Genomic DNA, 20,331 nt, shown 5'->3' with positions numbered 1-20,331 from the left:
GTCCCCATTGGGGCTGAGCCTGTCCTACATAGGTCACAGGCCCCCTTCCCTGCCCCCTCTCCTGTGTGCCTGCTCTCTGGGGGAGCTTGTGAGCAGCCTGGTGTGAGGAGGCCAAGGACAGAGGACCACACAGGCGTCCAAGGTCACTCTCACGGCCCTGGGGGGAGGAGGCAGTGAGGTGGGAGTGCAGGGGCTGCTCGAGGATCTCATCCTCATCCCTGTGGTGCTGTGGGATGGCACTGCAGCACCACAGGGGACGGGGTCAGGGCTACATCTGAGAGCCTCGCGGGGCTGCAGTGTAGGGACTGGTTTGTACGGGGCAGAAGAATGCGGGGATCAGGGGAGGGACCAGTGCCTGGGTCTAGGGTGGAGGGGCGGATTGGAGAATAAGGAGCACAAAGCTGAGGGGCTTGGGGGCGGGGCGGGGGGCAGGTAAAGCAAGAGAAACTCACCCAAGGTGGAGAAGCCGTGGTGGGATGGGACCTGGACTTGGTCCCCAAAGGGAGACTGACAGAGGGGATTCTGGGTTGGTGGTCAGAGCTGGAGCCCAGGGAAGAGGTCTGGGCAGGAAATACATACTGTGGAGCCATCTGAGTTTAAAGGGGAGAACTGAGCTCCACCAGGAGCCAGGGTGAGTGAGGGGCGGGCCTGCAGGCAGGGGCCCTGCACCAGGCTCACTCTGTGGTCCCAGGGGAGCAGGTGAGGCAGCCTCTTGACTCCCTGCCTGGGGTCTTGGTCAGCCCCACTCCGCAGGGCAGTTCCTTCCTGGGGCCAGTTCCCTCATCAGCAAATGAGGGCCTCAGTGGAATCGACGTGGTGAGCTGTGGAGAGGCGCCTGGTGTGGCCCATGGAGGCAGTAGTCACGGTCAGTTCCTGCTGCTCTGGGGCCCTCGGGTGCCTCAGTCTGCAACCGTTTCTTGTGCTTGTTTTGAGAAATTAACTTGATTCTTAGGCCTGTCGATACTGGCAGCCCTTCACAGGAAACCTTCAGGCTCGGGCTCCCTTTGATTAGCACCCTGAGGAAGACTGGGGCTTACTGAGGGAGGACAGGGCCCCTGGGGGTTTCCAGAGTTAAAACCATCTGCGTGAGTACGATGTGCGTGTCCCCAGGTGTGATCTTGGGAGCTGTGTATGGTGCAGGGTCAGGGCAGGTGAGTGAGGGCGCCATGAGTCAGTAGTTGGCACAGCGGGTGTCAGATTCCCCCTCTCAGGTTGGGGGACCCTCAGTGTGGGGAGTTTGTGGAGACGGCCACCAGAGGATGGGAGGGGGCTGGGAGGCAGGGGGAGCCATGGTGCCAGCTGTGGGAGTGCAGTGGGCAGAGGTGGCGGCGACAGCAGCAGCCCCTGGGTCAGGTTCGCAGGGCCAGCTGGGCCTGCTTGATGGACCAGGTGGTCCTTGGGCCAGGCCTGGCTCAGGTGGCTCTTCAGCTTTCCTGGAAACCCAGTAATCTACCTGATCTTTCAACAAAGCCCATTTCTGCTGGAGTCTCTGAGGCTCTCGCCCACCAGGGCCAGCAGATGCAGCTGCCCATGCCCTAGGTGGGGTGGCTCTGACTCCCCGTGGCCAGCCGCGTGGCCTTGGGAAAGCCCCTCCCAGCCGGTGCCTCAGCGCGATGAGGCTAATGGATGCCCGTCCCGCCCCGCCTGTCCTGTGGGCTGGTGGTCAGAGGCCTTGGGGGGTTGCTGAGCCCAGCTCCCTGGCTCCGGGCCACCACCTGGCAGCACAATCCTGCCAGGATCTCAGACAGTCTGGGCTCCCACCCAAGGCAGCAGGTCAGGACTTCCAGTCACTCTGCATGGCCAAGCGTGGGGGCCGTAGGGCCTTTTTTTTTTTTTGAGGTACGCGGGCCTCTCACTGCTGTGGCCTCTCCCGTTGCGGAGCACAGGCTCCGGACGCGCAGGCTTAGCGGCCATGGCTCACGGGCCCAGCCGCTCCACGGCATGTGGGATCTTCCCGGACCGGGGCACAAACCCGCGTCCCCTGCATCGGCAGGTGGACCCTCAACCACTGCGCCACCAGGGAAGCCCTGTAGGGCCTTCTTAACACACATCTCAGGTGCCCGGTCTGCTCGGGAACCCCCAGCCCACACGCCACTCTCATCAGACCACGGGCTTCAACTTAAAGGCGCACAGGAATTGCTCAGCTCATAGAAGTAGTTTTGGCGGTCCTTGCTGCTTCTAGAACTCTGCTAGCCTGGAAGATTCAGCTGAACTGGGTCCAGGGAGCCCCTCGTTCAGCTGGGGAAGCCAAGTTTTGGTCAGAAGCCTGTGAGAGGAGGCCCAGGTGCAGGCTGGTTGGCCTCCATGGAGTATCCCAGGCTCACTCCCCTGATGGAGTTCTCAAGGAAAGGTACTGAAATTCTACAGAATTCTGGTTCCTTTTAAAAAGGGTGCTGGACTTCACTGGTGGTGCAGTGGTTAGGAATCCACCTGCCAGTGCAGGAGACACGGGTTTGATCCCTTGTCCAGGAAGATCCCACATGCTGCGGAGCAACTAAGCCCGTGCTCTACAACTACTGAGCCTGCGCTCTAGAGCCCACAAACCACAACTACTGAAGCCCGCGCGCCTAGAGCCCGTGCTCCAGAACAAGAGAAGCCACCGCAATGAGAAGCCTGCGCACCATAGCAAAGAGTAGCGCCCACTCGCCACAACTAGAGAAAACCCAAGCACAGTAACAAAGACCCAACGCAGCCAAAAATAAATAATAAATTAATTAATTAAATTAAATAAAAAGGATGCCATATACACGAAAAGACATTCAATTAGGCATTGGGGAAGTTAAAACCACAATAAGATTGCACCCAACTAAGATGGCTAGAATTAAAACAGAACAAAAAGACAGAAAATAACAAGTGTTGGTGAGGATATGGAGGGAGTGGAACCCTTGTGCTGGAGGGAGTGGAACCCTTGTGCTGGTGGGAGTGCTCAAGGGTGCAGCCGCTAGGAAGACAGCTCGGTGGCTCCTCAAAAACTAAACATGAAACTACCATGTGACCCAGCAATTCACTCCTAGAGTAAAGTGAAAACAGGTGTTCAAACCAAAACTGTACTTGACTGTTCATAGCAGCACTATTCACAGTCACCTAGAGGCGGTAACAACCAAATACCCGCCACCAATGAATGGATGGACAAAATGTGTCCTCCCCACACTGGAATGTTCACTCAGCCATGAGGACGGATGAAGCATTGGCACATGAGACAGCATGGATGCTCCTCAGACACTGAGTGAAAAATGCCAGGCACGAAAGATCACACCTCGTATGATTCCACTGATGTGAAATGACCACAGAGACAGGCCAGGGGCTGGGGGAGGGAGCAACGAGACCTAACTGTTAATGGGCACGGCACGGGGTTTCCCTTCAGGTGATGGAAGTGTTTCAGGACGAAATAGAGTTAGTGGCTACACAACATTGTGAATGCACAAAACGCCACTAAAGTGGACAGAATTGTATACTTTAAAACGGTTAATTTTCTGTTATGTAACTTTTATCTCAATTTTGAAAAAAAAAGATGTCATAGGACCCTTTGAAAATACACATCACAGGGAGCAATTTTCTCATAGAGTGTAAGTGGCCAGGGGTCCGCACAATCCCCACGTTCCCTCTGGAGGTTCCAGGCGGCCTCTCCCATGCACTATTTTCATCCCTGCTGGGTCCTGGCGGGGTGGTACTCCCCTCCTGAAGATGTGTCTTAGGAGAGTCTGGTCCCCAAAGCCAGTGCCCTGACAGCCACCTGCTGACTGCCCAGTTTCAGGGGCAAGCATGGACACCGCCACCCTAGGCCAGGTGGCCCCTTCCCTGTCTCCACCGCTCTGCTCCCTGCAGCCCGTACACCGGGGTGTCCTCCTCTGGCCTGGGGCCACCACTCTCTGCGCCTGCCACGCGTCCCATCACCTTTCCATGCTGTCCACCAGGTGGCAGCGGAGGCTCCCCATGTGGAGTCCCTGCCTACCAGCAACACCAGCACCCCACGTCCTCTGAAGACCAGAAGCTGAGATGCCGGGATCACATCTCCCTCAGGGCAGAGCTCGTCATCAGCACGAGCACGGCCGCAACCTCAGTCCTCTCTGCCCAACTCGGGAGGCCGAGCTCCAGACGCTGCACTGGGAGCCTGAAGGCTGGAGTCTGTCCTGCAAAACACCACAGGGCCGTGCTCCTGCAGCTGACACCCCATGAGACCCCACCTGCCCGGAACCACTTGCAAGCCACCACCTCAGCTTTCCGGGAGGGCTGCACGGCAAGCCCACCACTTTCCAGCAGGGAGCCTGTGCCTGGTGGGGAGCCTTGGCTTTGATTTTTCCTGAGGTGGAATCAAGGTCTCTGGGGTTTTCCTGGTGGGAAATCTATGAGCCAAGGAATGAAGGAAAATTACAACCGAATCCAACACCACCAGCCCCAGGGGTTCTGAAAACCCAAGACCTGAGGCTGCACAAAGGACTCTATTGGCTCCTGCGGCCGCAGAGAAAATCTCAAAATCTGGGTGAGAATTAACAGCAGATTCCAGGGGCTGAGCTGCCAGATCTCCACAGGGGCCTCGTTTCTGCCAGCAACAGAGCGACACTGCAAAGGTCACGTGGAGCCAGTGTCTGGTTGGACTGGGGGTTAAAGGTCACCTGGATCTGTTTAAATTGTTTTTCCCCCATGGATGGAATCTTCTTTTTGTTTGGACAGCTAGTCAACAGCTAAGGTTTTCCATGAACCTCTACAAAGATGTCTGTCTTCCCATTTTTGAGGGGAAAAAAAGAGCCTAACGGGGCAAATGATATTCTCAAGCTTGACCCTAAAATAATTTTTTCAAAATCCTACTACTTTCTGACCGGACCTGTCAGTGAAGAAATTCCAAACCACTCCATGTTTCCTGAGGCTTTGACAGCTCGGTTAGCAGTTTGAGTACCGTTCAGACAGCTGCCTGGTTCTGGACAGAAAGGGGTGCCCCACCGTGTCCCTGCAGCCGGCATCAATTCAGCCCAGTCTTCGCTGGACCACCGTGGGGCCTCCTGGGGGGACCTGCCCAGGCATCTGGGTGGTTCTGGGGCTTGGGGTTTGCTTTCACTACAGACTGGACTCGGGGCGTCGCAGACTCTCCAAAGACCCCAGCCCCTCTGCTCTCAGGCTTCCCGCCACTTGCTGCAGGAGCTCGTGGTCAGACAAATAAACTCGGTCCCACACAGGGGTCCAGCCAGCACCCCCCAGGCCCGTGGAGCCCAGCTTGGCCCCTCAGCCAGTTTTGCCTTCTCACTATCCAGTTTCATCACAGTCCTTCTATCACGTTCTGGGGTGAGCCACAGAAGCAGGTGATGGTGGTTACGTGCTACTCAAAGGGACGGGACCTCACGTTTCCTGAGCGCCCACCACCACTTGGGCTGGGTCCGTGGGTCACCTCGCCTGTGGGACAGAGCCCCCTGCTGTCCAGCATCGGCGTCTGATGGCCACGGTGGCCATTCAGCATTGGCTGTCCCACACTGTGCAAACCCACAGGTGGACAGTGGGCCGATGTCTTCCTATGAGAGCAGTCTCGTTTGGTGTCCACATAGTCAGAACACGGAGAGCCCCCTCAATATCCTTGGTTCCCAAATACAAGAGAAACGGGGAGACCTGAGTGCCAGAAAGAACAGAGGTGGGAGAGAAGCCCACACTGCAGGCCAGCAGCTGCTGCCCAGTGCGCAGGAACTGCCCGTCTGGTCCCTCCCCACCTCCAGGGGACACACCTGGACCAGGCAGGCCCAGCTGCCTTAGGGCCTAGACAGGGAGACGATAGGCGGGTGGCTCCAGACCCCCATCTCCTGGGAACACCTGGCACCAAGGCAGATGTGCTCGCCTCTCCCGAGACCCGTACACTGCTTCTCGTGCATTTGGGAACCGAGGACGTCAGGGGGGCGGGGGCGGAGCTCTCCGTGTTCTGGCTGTGTCGACACCACACGAGACTGCCCTGATAGGAAAACATCCTCCAGTTGTCCAAATGCCACAGTGCTGGACAACCGGGGGTGGGGGTGGGGAGCGTCTGTCCCACCGTCAAGTTGACCCACAGACCCACGCGAGTCGGCCTCAAAGCTCCCCGTTCGGGAGCTGTGGGACCCTAGGTGGGGTTTTAGGACCTGCAGCAAAAGGAGAAAGTCAGATTTCAGGGCTGAAGACATTTTCTAGTCTGGCTTTAAATAAACATGGAATTTAAAAAGAGAGAGAGAGAGAGTGCGGAGCCCCCAGCAGCTGAAATTAGAAGCAGCAGCCTGGGCAGGGAAGCCATCTGCGCACGCGAGGCAGAGCCTGGGCCTCGCTAGCAGCACCAGGAGCCGGCGCTGCAGGTACAGGTCTGCCCTCTCTGCCGGGACATCCAGGCATGTTTCCTGGAGTGTCCTCTAAGTTCACGTTCCAAAGAACAGATTTCCTCCTCTCCGCTCCAAACATACCTTTGAGATCACTTTCAAGGCAATTTAAGTCATTTAAGAGGCAGAGTGATATGAAAAAATGGCATTTCAGGGGTAAAGGAAGTAATTACATTGAGGGTGAAGCCAGCGTCTTTCCTCATCCTTCCCCTGAAGCCGAGTGACCACCGAGCCGGTGTGCCTGCGGTGGCCGGCCTGGGCACACAGCACTCAGCCCCTGGGCCCTTCGAGTCGCTCACCTCTGGCCTCCTGACCCAAAACGCCGTGTTCTTTTGACCCAGGGGCTTGCACGAGGGCCGACGCTGGCTTCCTTAGCTTGCGGTCTCCCCGCTCACAGAACCCTGTCGCAAGCTGGGTTTGCACATAAGGTGGTGAGTGTGCCCGAGATGGGGGTGGGGGGTGTTTGGGTGGGCTCCTTGGCTGCCTGCCTTCGGCTCCCCCCTCCCCACCCAACCCAGCCCAGACCTGGCCCCTGAGCTTGGGCTGCCCTTCCCAGTCCGCCCCGTCCAGCTCTGGACACAAGGCCCAAGCAGGCAGCTTGCCTTGGCGTCCTTCCTCTGACCCAGCCCTCCTGCCTCACCTGGGCCAGTACAGGAGGCCCAGGTACAGGGGGCTCTGCCCAAGGCCTCATCACCTGCCCAAGGTATCTAAATCTGCATTGTCAGTTAATATATTCGAACAAGCGAGTGGGTGACCGAGCTGGCAGACGCAGGATGACGCTGAAATGTAATAAGAGGGGGAGAAACACCGAGTGAAGCTGAGACTCGTCCTCGCCCCTGCGCTCACCCCCACGCTGCCTCCCACAGGCACCTGGAGTCACGCCGATGCGCCGGATTATGTAAGAGGGCCCGCTGCTGGCGAACCTCTCCCCACCCAGCCCGGTGACAGGGTGGCACCTCCTCTGGCCCCTCCACCCTCAGTGGAAGCCCCTGTTGGCCCCTCCTGGGCCTGGCCAGTAGGAAAGCTCTGGGAACTTTCTAAGCTGCCTTGCTAAGAGGGTTGAAGCTAAACCAGGAAGGGCATGGGAGCCACACTCCTTCATCTCGGAGAGGGCAGAGGGCCCTGCTGGTCCAGGCGGTGCCCATGGCCGGGCAGATAGGCGCCCCCTCCTCTCAGGCGGGGCCCGGCTCAGAGGTCCTGCGAGGGCAAAGAGGGCAATGTCACTGATCCCTGGAGGCACAGGGTGAAGCCCATGCCATCTGCAGCCAACATTTTGGTCAGAGAGATGAAAGCCTCTGAACCACGTTCAGCTCAAGGGGGAGCAGGTTTTGAGGGAAGAGCAAATCTAAGTAAAAGTCTGGGGAGGAGGGAGCTAGGAGCCGCATCTGGGTGGCAGGAGATCGGCCATCAGCTGGGCCCACACCCCCCATGCCAGCCTCCTGCACGGAAGCCACGTGGCAGAGCGGGCCCGGGGCACCCTGTGGGGACAGGGCCACTGCTCTGCCTACTGAACCTACAGACACCAGACTCTGGGGTGAGGTGTAGGTGCCCTCCTTCAGACCCCCAGGCCAAATGGAGGCTTGTGCCAAGGTCATGGGTGCCCCCCCTTTAGTAAACTTTACATTTTAGGACTGTTTACATTTACAAAATTACTGCAAAGATAGCCCACACCCAACAGTCTCCCCTATTGTCAACATCTCACATTGCTGTGATGTGTTTGCTACACTTAAAGGACCAACATGGAATCACTGTTGTTAACTAGAGTCTGGACTTTATTCAGGTTTTCTTAGTTTTTACCTCGTGTCTTTCTACTGCTTCAGGACCCGTCCCGGACCCCAGGTGACATTTAGTCATCAAGTCTTCTCGGGCTCCTCTTGGCCAGGACAGTCTCAGGCTTCCCTGGCTCAGATGATGTGCTGGGCAGGGATCTGCAGACTGTCCCTCTGCTGGGATTGGTGATGTTCCTCTCATGATAAGCCTGGGGTGATAGGTTTGGGGAGGAAGAGTACAGCGAAGTGCCTTTCTCAGCACGTCAAGGCCACGTACGGTCCCCGTGGCTCACCCTGCACATGTGGCCTGGCTGGCCTGGCTGAGGTATGCTTGTCAACGTCTTCCTGGCACCTGTGCTCTCTGGAAGTCGCTGCGCAGCCCACATCGAAGCTGGGGGTCTCCTGGAGCAGCCGCTGTAAAGGGCAGCTTCTCACGTGCTTTCCCACGGGCACTCGGGTGCTCTCTGGAAGGTCCTGTCTAACCACTGACGATGACAATCTCTAAGACACACTGAGGGCTCGCCATGTGCCGGGCACAGCTCTCGGTGCTTTTTCTGCCACCTACACCTCGGCTCTCCCAACACCCTGCTCAGGTACCTTGCCCGCCTAGAATCTACCCAGGCCCCCATGGCCGTCACACTGCTGCTGTCCCAGCAACTGGCCCCGGGTACTGGCTCCCCAAGTTGGTGGTCATGCCATCAGCAGCAGCCCCAGGTAGACGCCAGGCTTCGCCCTGTGGCAGGCAACATGGCCCTGCCTCATGCTGGACAAAGCCACAGTGTGCTAGAAGCCGCTGAGGTTACCTTCCTGACAGCAGGACACAGGCCTCCGCCCACCCCGGAGCTTCTGGCTCCAGGCACCCCCATGCCTTCTTGCTGACAACGCCGACAGTGTGAAGAATGTGGGCCGAGGACCAAAAAGACAGTACTCTGGACACAAGTCGGACAGTTCTGCCCAGTGACCCTGCCCGGGCCGGTTGCCCAGAGCACCTGGCGTGGAAGGAAGAGGCAGCAGTGGCCAGAGAGGATGGGGAAGATGAGACAGTGCCCATGCCTCCGCTCTCTTCTGCTCTGGAACTTTCTGGTTACTGATTACAAGTGCTCTAATCCAGGAAGGAGAAAAGGAAGAGGAGTTCTGATTGGGTGGATTCTTCTCTTAGAGAGACAGGGAGGCTGCCAGGAGGAGGGGGGCGGTGGAGAAACAGCTCCCTTGACAGGCACGAAATTTCCCTGTGATCTGAGACACATCGCCACCCCCTTAGGCCAAGCTCAGCAGAAACCGGGTTGGGCTGGTCAGAGAGAGAGATGGTGGTGAAAACCCTTCAAAGTTTTGCGGTCACCTCAGAAAGGGCTCCTTCTGTTTAGCAAAAATTCACAAATCCTTGTGCCTGCCTTGCCAGGAGAACAGCTTGCTTGAAAAGCAGAGGCTGTCATCCTGTAATTAAATCTGAGACCCCCCCTCCCTACGTGACGTTGAAATGAAACCACTTACATAACGCAACTAAAAATAAGTTGATGAAGAGATGCACTTTGATTCTCCCTTTTTCTAGCCTTTTTCTCCGGGGCCACCCATGCTGGGGTCAGCTGACCCGGGGTCAGTGTCCGCAGCACCACGTGGTCAGATTCTTGCCTCCGACCCCTGCTCCGCACCCTGTGTGCGCGAGGCCCCATCACCGGTGCACGGGGCAGGGGGACCTCAGGTTCAGAAGTGGGATGCTGTGGGTCGCCATGGCTACACACCTCCCTCGTCGCTCGGCCTGTGGAGGTGAGGACCGGCAGTAAGAAGTGACGGGAAACCGGCATCGGGCAGATTCCAGCCCATCTGCTTTCTCAGTGATTCCTGATGAGCTGCTCATTTATAGAAAGCCGCTCCCCGACCCCAAGTAGTGCAGGAAGAACAACACCCTGGTCCGGGTGAGAGCAGTGGGCTTGGAGTGCTGGGGGCTGAGTGTTCTGTCTGGTCCTGGCCCTCTTGCTAGTCCCTGCAGAGCAGGCGGGAAAAGCAAAGCCTCTCCATCATGACAATGGCTTCTTACTGGTCTAGGAGAGGGATGGGCCTGACCCCAAGTCTAAACAACCCCCGCGGCACTGACCACCAACCTCCAGGCAAGTCACTCGATCCCACAGCACCCCGACGAACTCTCAGAGTCCAGGGGAAGGGAAGGAGGTGGGGTTGGTAAAGGTACCGAGACAAGCAGGCCCTCCTGACTCCCGGGAGTGGCACTGGGGCTGCCTTGGCACCCAGCCCACCCCCTGGCCCTGGGCACTGCTCAGGCTCTAGGTCCTCACCTGTGGTACTCAGCCCTGCCCAGACACTGCTGCCATCTGAAAGGCCTCCCACCTAAGAAAGGCCTGAGAGGACACTGGTGGTCTCCTGGCCCGAGGCTCTGACCTCCTCCTTGCAGCTGAAGGGGTGAGCACCCAGCGCTGGGCACCTTGGCAGGCTGGTGGCTGGGGGAAGCCGCCCGGTAGGGGGCGGACTTTCTCGCTGCGGTTCTCCAGGCCCAGGTGCGACCCCCTCGCCAGTTCTGCTCTGCACCTGCCATCAGCCCCGCGTTTCTCAGTGCTATTGGGCAATGCGCTTATTTTCACTCGCCCCAGGTGCTCTGTGAGCACACTTCTTACTGATGGCTTCCCTCCTAACTGTTCACCTCCTGCCCAGCTGTCAGCTGGAGGGTGCAGGCCAGAGGTGAGGCTGCAAAGCACTTAGCCCAAATCAGGCAGGCCAGGCTCTGAGTGGGTCTCCTGCCTCAGCTGCTACCAAATGTGAGCGTCCCGTTGGGCAGGAGGAGGGCAGTCAGGAGCAGGGCCTTCTAGAGGGTGGGGCGGGGCTCAGGGCCATGGAAGATTTTCTGGTGAGGCCCCTCTCCTTTCTCTACTGTCTTGTGGCTGATGGGAGCAGACAGCCCGGGAGAATTCTCCCCAGGCTAATTCCCCTCCCAGAGTGATGAGCCCCTGTTTTCTCCGGCCAGCCTCCACCCACCATTCCCCTGGTCCTGGTCACTCCACTCCCTTCAGACGAGCAACAGCTCTTGCCCTGCACCCACCCAGCTCCATGTTGGCCCGTGACTCCATGCAGGTCAATGGATGTCAGTCCTAGGGCTGGAAGGATGTAAGCGTGCGCTGCATCTAGCTGGCCTGGAGGAAAGGGAGCTGGGGGAGGAAGACGGGCCTGACTTCTGTCACCTGAGCCAACGACGCCCTCATTGTCAGAGCCAGTTTGAGCTGGCTTTCTGTTACTTGCAACCAAAAGAATCCCAGAAATTACTTACACCGGAATCTACCTTAAAACACTGCAAGCAATAAAACGGGGGCTGGTAGCAGAAAGGAAATTAAACCAAGAAGAATCTCTGTGAACGAAGGCTGGAGGTTAGGACAGAAGGCAAATGCTTCCTGAATATCCTTTCCAGTTTCTTCGAATCCACGTGAAGCAGAGTTTAGTCCATTCAAGTCAACGACCCTGTGGAAGAAACCTGTCTTATGTCCCTGCTGTCTTCTGGACTCCCCCACCTCTCTGGGGTGGGGCGCGGGGGTGGGGAGGGAGTCTGTCTCCTGGGGCACCTGCACTTGAAGGGATGACTGTCCAGGGATGGGATGCTGGCAGAGAGTGTCAGGTTTAATTAAAGGGAAACACTTAGATCTGGTGTTTTACGATGTAAAGCAATTAATTCCTCTACGTTAGTCTAATTTACGTAAATACTTCTCCAAGGGAATTGTACGGAACCCTCTGTGCCAACTTGGTCAGCTTATTCAGCAGAACCTCCCAGGAATCGCCTTCAAAAACCAGGCATCTCTGACCCCTTGATCCACCTGGGAAGGTTCCCCCTCCCCCAGGTTTTCCTACCCCACCAGAGTCCTCCCTGCCCCCCCTCCCCTTGAGTCCTCCCTCCCCAAGGAAACTGCCCCCAAAGAGGATCTTCTGCCACTACGAGGGTCCTCTGTTTCCCTAAGCGTTCGCCCTCAATCCTTCCCACAGGATCGTCTCCCCACACCCCCTCCAGAATCTGCCCCCAAAATCCCCCCTCCCCAGAGTCCTCTTCTGCAACCCAGGGCCCTCCCCTCTCCAGAATCCCAGCCTCAGGCCCCCCTCAAGATGCACCCCTCACAGGGTCCACCCTTCTCCAGCGTTCTCCCCAGGGTCCTCCCTCCCCAGAAGGGCTGGCCCGGGGATCGCAGCCACCCAGTGAACTTACCTACTAAAATGCCGGGTCGCGGCCGGACCCCCAGGGCACAGCGGCGGCCTCTCACCATCCTGCACCAAGCCCGTGCGGCAGGCATCCGAGCGCCCAGGGACCCTCCCCTACCCAGCGAGGGCACCCGACCCCGACCGCGTTCGGGGGAGCGGCGCCCAGGACCCGGCCACCCCGACTCGCCACTTTGCTGAGTGCCTCCCCCACGCGCGTTCGCGGCCGGCGTGCCCCCCCCCCGCTTCTGCTCCCTTCTTCCTGCGCCACCCCGCCCCCGCCTCCCCGCCCCCAGCCCGGCTGTCGCCCGGGCCCCCAAGGCTGTTCCCAGGGCCCCAGCCTGAGCCGCGCCTCCGCCTCCTCCCCCGCGATCGACGGCGCCAAGGGCCAATCGCTGCCTGAAGCCGGCCCACAAGCCCCGCCCCTTACCCGCCCCCTTCCCCGGGCTCCGGAACCCGCCAATGGGAAAGGCGTTGCGGGGTCGGGGCCTGTCGGTTGCCTAGCAGCAGCGACTGGGCGGGGGCGCCAGGCCGGGGGCGGAGATCCGGGTGCGGCGGGGGCGAGCACGAGGTGGGCGGGGCCTCCGGGGGCGGGGCCTGATCGGCTATAAAGGCGGACGCCGGCTGGACGCCGCGCTTTTGGTTTGGCTCTGCGCGCTTTGCGTTAGTAGTCGTTGCCGCGTCCGCAGTCGCAGCTGCTTGCGCCCCCGCTCCGGTCAGTGGTGCAGCCGGACCAGCACCATGTCCCTCTCTCGGTCGGAGGAGATGCATAGGCTCACGGAAAATGTCTACAAGGTGAGCTCTGCGCCACCCGCGCGCTCGCGCCCGCCCGGGCGGTCCCTGGGCTCTCGGGGGTCGTCCCGGCGCGGCCGCGGGGACCCAGTACCGGCACGGCATAAGTTGGCGCGGGCGCCCTCGTCCAGACAGCCCCCTGCTGCTCCCGGGGGCCGGAGCCCTCGGACCCGAGTGAGGTGGGGGCACGGGCGCGGGCTGCGGTGTCCGGGGTCTGCCGGGGTCCGGGGCCGTGGCTGCTCGTCGCTCTGCGCTCTGTGGTGGTCCCGCCGGGCGCGGTTACGCAAGCCTCGGGCACTTTTTTCTCAACAGGCTTTTCCTTTCCACAACTCCTTCCCGGGCGTCTGTGGACGTGGCCGGGTGGGAGGTCGCGCAGGGGCAGCTTCGATGGGTGGACAGATAATCCGTCATCTTATGTAACCGCGGAGGGAGAAGACTAATTGTGTAGGAGGCTGGCGCGCCCGCCTCTGCTTCTGATGTGTGAGGAGTCGGCTCGCAGCCCCCGGTGCGGAACGCGGGTGTGCCCGCCGGACCCTCGTCGCCCCCGCCCCGGCATGTTTTGCGCCTGTGTGCACGTGGGCAGACACCCGAGTTTCAGTTTCTTAGCATCCATTTTTTCGGGTTGGACCCCCGCCCCCACCAGCACAGACCCAGGCTCCGGTGGCTCAGGGCTGTTCCCGGCAGCATTTCCTCACGGGAGATTCGTTCCTTGGGCGGTCCACGCAGTCCTCTTACAAAACCGTGCTCTGTTTCAAAACTGTGCCTCGGGGTTAAGCGGTGGTCGGGGGCGGGGAGGGGTGGGGGGTTCGGAGTTGGTATTTACGCGGCGGCGGCTGGTTCATGGCGGCGGAGTGGGTTTGCAGCGCGCTGGCAGAGCAACAGTTTCTAATTGTGTTAAACAACTACGCTGTGCCTCTTTAGCCAGCGGCCTGCCAAGCCCTCTTTGCGCGCGGCGGGGGAGGGCGGGGAGAGGCCTCCGGGGGGCCGTTAGCTTTCAGCTGGAGTCTGGCGCGGCTGGAGTCGATCATGGCTGCTAATAAAGGTTTTTAAAGTTGTAGCTAGGTCACCTGGAAGAATCCTGAAGCTGGGTCAGGGTAGACTAAGTCAGTTCTGAAGCCATGTTAGAGGTGCTGGTAAACAGGAGACTGACGAAGAAGCAGCGCGTAAAAGGAACAGCTCTTGGGGGTTTTATATTTGTCTCACATAGAGTCGGTGGCATAGGTTTTTGGTCGTGTTGCTCTGGAAATGCTCTCAGGGGAGGGAGGTTTATTAAATTATTAGTCATTAGTTCTATTTCGACTTGCTCATTATTGCAGGGGGTAGAAGAGAAATGTCTGGCTTGGAGTTTTTTTTTCCCTGCTTCTGCACTGAAACCACTAAACATGAACTTTAATGGCGAGAACTAGGAGGGAGTGTGTGGCGTGGCTTTGCTCTGGAGAATCCCATGATCAGCCTTAATAAAACACTTATAACCGAGCAGTCAGGCGTGTTGTTCCAGCTGAGCAGCTTCTGGATGGAGCTATGATTTGTCTGTAGGTCTGAAGTGAAATCTGTCGGCAGGATGGTGGCAGAAAACGGTTAGGATCCCAGCTTTGGGGGTTGGGGCACACGTTCAACAGGCTAGTTTGCGGTCTGTGCTCGGCGGGTCAGCTGATGACTGAGCTCCCACGGGAAGGTGTGGCTGAGACCAAGGACTTTCATGTTGGACACATCGGAAAGTGGGTGTCCACAGGCTGGGCACCTCACACACTCCTGGCTGGTGACGGCTGCAGAGCCCGTTGGCAGGTCGGTTTGTGGGCGGTGCTCCCCTGCCACTCTGCGACCTGACTGGTGGGTTTTTGGTCCGGCGCTCTTACTGTTTGTGGTTTGTCACTGGGAGCTCGGGTTCTGCAGCAGAGCCAGGACAGGTTGGGCAGCTTCAGCACACTGGCTGGGCAGAGACCAGGCCACCTGAGGCGCAGTCAGGATACAGCCAAAGCCACTGTGTGTGGACCCAGGCCGGTCCGGCTGGTCCTCTGCTCTGTCCAGGGACGCTGCTGCCTCTGTGTCTGGGTTGGCAACTTGTGGGAGAGTGGCTGAGACGTGGCCCTGCTTGGTGTCACCCCAAGCTGCAGCTCAGCTGTTTGTTTTGGCCCCTGTGTCTTACCAGCTGCAGTTCTGAGTGGTGTTTGTCTTGTCAGAGGAGGGAACGGTGGGGACGCTTGTCCTTGGCCTTGCTGATTAAAAATGCGAGACTAAAATGTACAGTTTTGATTCTCTTCCCTGGAAGAAGCCCTAGCGCCGGATTTAATCTCTCTCCCTGTGGCCCGGTTCCCGTGGGAGCTGTCCTTGGGGAATTTCATGGAAGATTAAGGGGCGAGAAATGGAATGGTTTCCAGACATCTGCTGAGAGCTCACCCTCAGACCACAGGTGCAGGGACAGGGACTGAAGCCCTCTGGGGGCTCCCTGGGCTGGGCCCTCAGGGGATGGGGGTGCAGGCAGCAGAGCCTGGAGCCCAGGACTTGGCTCTCAGGCAGCCCTGGGTAATTTGCCTGGGGTGAGGAACAGAGTTGCGGGGTGGGGGTGGGGAGTCTGCTGCTCAGGATTAAGCCCAAATTGCAGCTCTCTTGGGAGAGGCCGCCAAGCATCCCCTTGTGCTGGAGAGAAAGGGCCTTCTTTAACAGCTGACCCTAGACCCCGGCTTCAGGCGAGTGACTGTCAGGTTCGTGTATTTCTCTCGGTCCTGTATCTCAAGAGAAGCCCTGGCTCCAGGCACCCCGATGACCTTGGAGGGGGGTGGCTCTGGCACCTTTTGTAGGAACAGCACCACGGGTCTCCGTCCTGTCCTGAGGATGTGGGAAGGTGGGGGACAGCCTGAGGAGAAGGATGTCTCTGGGAAAGCTTCAGGCATGGCTCTTCAGGGTGTCGTGGGCCTTGGGCCTTGGTCACCAGAGGCCGTCCAGTGGTCCTCACTCTGCAGCTGTGTGGGGAAGCTGGCCTGGCCTTGCGTACCCGCCCTGCGAAGGCTGCTGTGGCCAGCAGGTCCCTGCAGCCGGAGTCGGTCAGGTTTGCCACCATTGGTGCAAGGTGGTGGGCGTCAGCGCTGGCAGGAGAGACCCCACCTGGTAGGTGAGAGCCCACTGCTGGCCAGGCCTTGCCCGCCACCCTCCTCCAGGTGGGAGCAGAGGGAAGCACGAGGGCCCAGGTCCTCTACTGCTGACCCTAGACCCCCTTCCACTGCTCAGCAGTCACAGCAAACTGTTGGCCGCCGTCAGAAGCCTGGCGCCTAGAGTGGACAGAGCTCCGCCGGCTCCCCGTTGGGGATGGTGAAGTGGCTGCTCTGACAGGCGCTTCCTTGGCAACAGAAACGCCTGCTGGGGAGCAGACCTGAGGGCTGTGTGTGTGCATGTGAGTGTGTGCTTGTGTGACCAGGAACATGTGTGCACATGTTTGTATGTGCAGACGTGTGTGAGCTCGAGCACATGCATGCAAGTGCCTGCTGGTATATTCACAAGTCTGTCCAAGTGAGCACGTGTGTGCATGAGTGCACGCATGTGCGTGCATGTGGTGCTTTGTTTTGCTTTAAAGGTGCCTCGGGTGCTGCATTGGGGTAGAATCTTCTCATAATAAGAGGGGCCTGATGTCCCTGAGTGTCCTCAGAGCTGCCCTTCCATGGAGCGCGCTACGTGGTACCCACTCTTTCCACCACCAGCGCAGCAGCAGTACTGCACCTTCCATCCCTTCTGGAGTAGCCGGGGCAGTTTCTTTGTTGCACTGATCTCTGGGCAACTGGCTTCAGCTGCTCGTGCCCAGGTCGCGCCCCTGAGGTTGCTGCTGGACCTTGCCGAAGTTTGCGGATGGTCATGAGGTGGCTTGGTGCCTGGGGTGTGGTGGCTCTGCAGAGTTCCTCACTGGGCCAGGAGTGTTTTGCCTGCGCTGCCATCCCTATTGGTCTCTCCTGGAGAACGTGTCTTTTGTTGGGGAGGCTGCTCGGTTCACGGGACAGACCATGTGCACTTGAGGTTCTGGGTACTGGTCCAGGGCTCTCGGGGCATCAGTGGGGAGGGCCATGGGAGGTGCTGTGGAAGCTGCGTGCTTGTTGCCACCTTGTTTTAGGCCAGAGCTCCTTGAGAGCCAGCAGATCCGTCCACCTCCCTCCCTCCCTCTTCGGCACAGGTGGTGCTGGCTGGGCTGCCCAGGTATTGGGGCCTTTCAGGGGAGGACAGGCCATTGAACAGAGGGCCCCGTCCCCTCCGGGCAGGAAGGCAGGCTGGCAGGGAGCCCGAGGCCCTCCTGGCACTCCCCCCCAGTTTGCAGGTCTGGGTCCTGCTCAGGGGAGCCCCACACAGGACTGAATGGGTGGCGGGCAGGGCTGGCCTTGTCACTCGGCGGTCCCCACTCAGGCTTGCATGGCCCCCGGGACAGGCGCTGCCTGGGCTGCCCTCCAAGGGCAGGCACACCTGAGCGGTGATCTGGTGGGGGGCTCCCTGGGGCACTGGCTGGCTGGCTCCTGTCCTCTTTCCTCGACCCTCAAGTGCACCGGGCCAGGGCCCACCCCATGAGGCCTTCCTGGCCACTGTGCCCGGGCAGTTTCCCATGAGGCCTCAGAGTGGAGAGGCTGTCCTCATTACGGTGCAGGCCTGTGCCCGCTGAACACGCTGCACCGGCATGCCCGGTGGGGCTGTCAGCACTCTGCTGCTGCCTGCGGCCGTGGTAATTACAGGCGGGCGTGGACTGTGCCTGCCCGGTACTTGCCCCACCCCCCAGCTCTGATTCATTCGGGCCCTGATTGTGCTGCACAGCTGTGAGATGACTCAAGGGGCCCCAACCAGAGGGTGCAGGGCGCACGAGGGTATGCACCCATTTCCCCCACCAGGTGGGTTCCCAAGGGCTCCAGCCAGTGGGCCTGGGAGGAGGTTGGCACCCAGGCTTCTCTTATTGGAGAAGATCCTTTTGTCCCTACCTGACGTGCTCCCGAGCAACAAGGTGTGGTGACTCAGGACCCACATGGCCCCTGACTGTGGGGACCCTGGACTGGAAGGGTGGCCAGCACATGTGTGTCAGTGCTTGGGAATGGATGAACCTCGTTGCTGATTCTGGGGCTCTCGCTTTGCTCACTGTGACCATCTCTGTCGTGAGTCTGCTCTCTTAGCTGTTTGCTCCACAAGTAGTGGCCCAGGACCCCCGCAAGTTCTGAAGGTGGTGCCAGGCTCCTGTCCCCACGCAGAGTTCCTTTTTCTCAGGGCCTGAAGGCAAGCCAGGGCGTTAGCCAGAAGCACCTGGTCCTGCCATGTCCTGGGGGCCCAAGGGGTCAGTTGGTGGTGTGAAGGCAGGGCCTGATGGGAGTCCTGCCTCTAAGAGGCGACCTTGGAAACCTCAGGGGCAGGCAGGGGGCCTGCACCTGCCAGTGAGCTTGCAGTGGGTGTCAGCAGGACCCCTTTCTGTCTGTCAAGGGGCAGTGGGGTGGCAGCTTGGCCCCTCCAGCTGCCTTTGGCCCCTCCTCCCAACTTTCACCGCAGGAGCCATCCTCTGCCTTGGAGGTCTTGTCTGGTGCTCTGCTCCTGCAGCGAGCACAATGACCAGGATGGTCGCAGGTCCCTGCAGGCTCCCCTTGCAGCTCCAGTGCCTGTCTGGGGCCTGGTGGAGCCAGTCCTGACGCCCTGGGCTGTGAGTTGAGCATCCCGAGGGCCTCCTGCAGACCCCTCGGGGCATGTGCGTGAGAGAGGGACCCCGCGCCCTTGGGTCCCAGGTACCCTGTGGCGTAAGGGGCTGGGAGAGGTTGTGCACCACAAGGAGGAATCAGGGCCAACAAAGGGGAACAGCGTGCTTTTTTTCTTGCTTGGGATATTTATTTTCTAGTTATGAAAACAGTTCTTTTAGAATTACTTGGACAGGTTTTTTAAAAGTCATATGTCAAAGGCACATGACATAGGGCTTCCCTGGTGGCACAGTGGTTAAGAATCCGCCTGCCAATGCAGGGGACACGGGTTCAAGCCCTGGTCCGGGAAGGTCCCACATGCCGCGGAGCAACTAAGCCCGTGCGCCACAACTACTGAGCCCGTGCTCTAGAGCCTGTGAGCCACAACTGCTGAAGCCCACGCACCTAGAGCCCGTGCTCCGCAACAAGAGAAGGCACTGCAATGAAGAGAAAAAGAAAAAGAGAAAGCCCGCGCCCAGCAACGAAGACCCAATGCAGCCAAAAATAAAATAAATAAAATAAATTAATAAATTAAAAAATAATAATAAAGACATGAAATTAATTGGTAGGGTTTTCCTAAAACCTCTTCGGATTCAGAGTCTGACTCTTCGGAGCTTTGTTTCAGCTCACAGTCATCAGGGTCAGGGTGTCGCCTGGGCCTCACCTCTGGCCGTCCAGGTGTTGGTGAAATGGGGAGTTTCCTGAGCACGGCTGTGGGATTTCTTCCAAGCCCTCAAACCCTTGTTCTGCCACTTTTGTTTGCTGGCATTTTGTTTCTTGACCAAAGAAGGTTTCCCCACGACAGCCAGGATCTCTGTTCCTTCTTACTCGCTAAGTGGTCTGTAGATGTAATGTCCCCGCTTGCCCCTGCCCAGCGGTGCCAGGAACAGTCACCAAGCAGCCCTGTGCCGGGTGACGACACACATGTAACAGGTTGTGAAACGTGCTGGGATTTCACAGGTGTCTGTGCTGTGAAAGAAATCGACATCCTGACGTTGGAATGGGGGTGGGAGCTTTGTGGAGGAGAGGCTGTGCCCCCCCACCTCTGGGAGCTAGAATTCCATCCAGCAGGGCGTTTGCATCTCTGAGAGCCAAGCATGGGCAGAGCTGACCTGCTGAGCCAGAGTGGCCTTGCTGCTTCCAGCGGGGCTATTAAAAGAAGGGGGTGTGGTAGAGCCTGCATTGGTGCTGATGTGCCCCAGGTGGAGGGGACCGGGGGTCCCTCCACACCCACTGCCCCTCTGAACCCACTGTGGGGCAAGTAAAGCCCCTCTGCCCTAGCCAGCACCTTGGCAGAAGCAGTTGTCGTCCACACCTCTATTTATTCCCTCCTGCCCTCCCACGGAAGGCACGTCCTTTGCAATCCAGGGACTAGTGGTTCTCAGGCTGTGGCCAGTCCTGCCCTTGGGGATCCAGGGCCTTGCTGGCCACAGGCAGGGAGGCAGCCAGGGGCTACAGTCAAGCCCCGGCAGGAGACCTGATTTCAGGCTTCTTGCACAGGCCCCCCTGGGCAGGGGACCATGAAGTTGCGTGAAGGGGCTGGACCGTCTCACGCTCTCATTCTGGCTGTGCACTGTGGGAGGTGCC

At 59.0% G+C, this 20,331-nt stretch overlaps 1 protein-coding gene across 3 annotated transcripts in view; it reads left to right on the top strand.

Annotated features, from left to right (window-relative positions):
• Window positions 1–12,926: 12,926 nt before the first annotated feature.
• BAIAP2 (BAI1 associated protein 2) overlaps window positions 12,927–20,331 on the top strand; it is a 70,299-nt gene continuing 62,894 nt past the window's right edge. For all 3 annotated transcript variants that reach the window (XM_029212036.1, XM_029212040.1, XM_029212037.1), the window contains exon 1: window positions 12,927–13,069. In XM_029212036.1, the coding sequence (XP_029067869.1) occupies window positions 13,016–13,069 (54 nt within the window). In that variant the 5' untranslated portion in view covers window positions 12,927–13,015. The remainder of the gene's footprint in view (window positions 13,070–20,331) is intronic.

This window comes from Monodon monoceros, unplaced genomic scaffold (genome assembly GCF_005190385.1).
Source record: "Monodon monoceros isolate NGI ecotype Baffin Bay Population unplaced genomic scaffold, NGI_Narwhal_1 Super_Scaffold_9, whole genome shotgun sequence".
In the NCBI taxonomy this organism is placed as follows: Eukaryota; Metazoa; Chordata; class Mammalia; order Artiodactyla; family Monodontidae; genus Monodon; species Monodon monoceros.
Note: the sequence above shows the minus strand (reverse complement) of the source record. Positions and strands in the feature narration are given on the sequence as shown.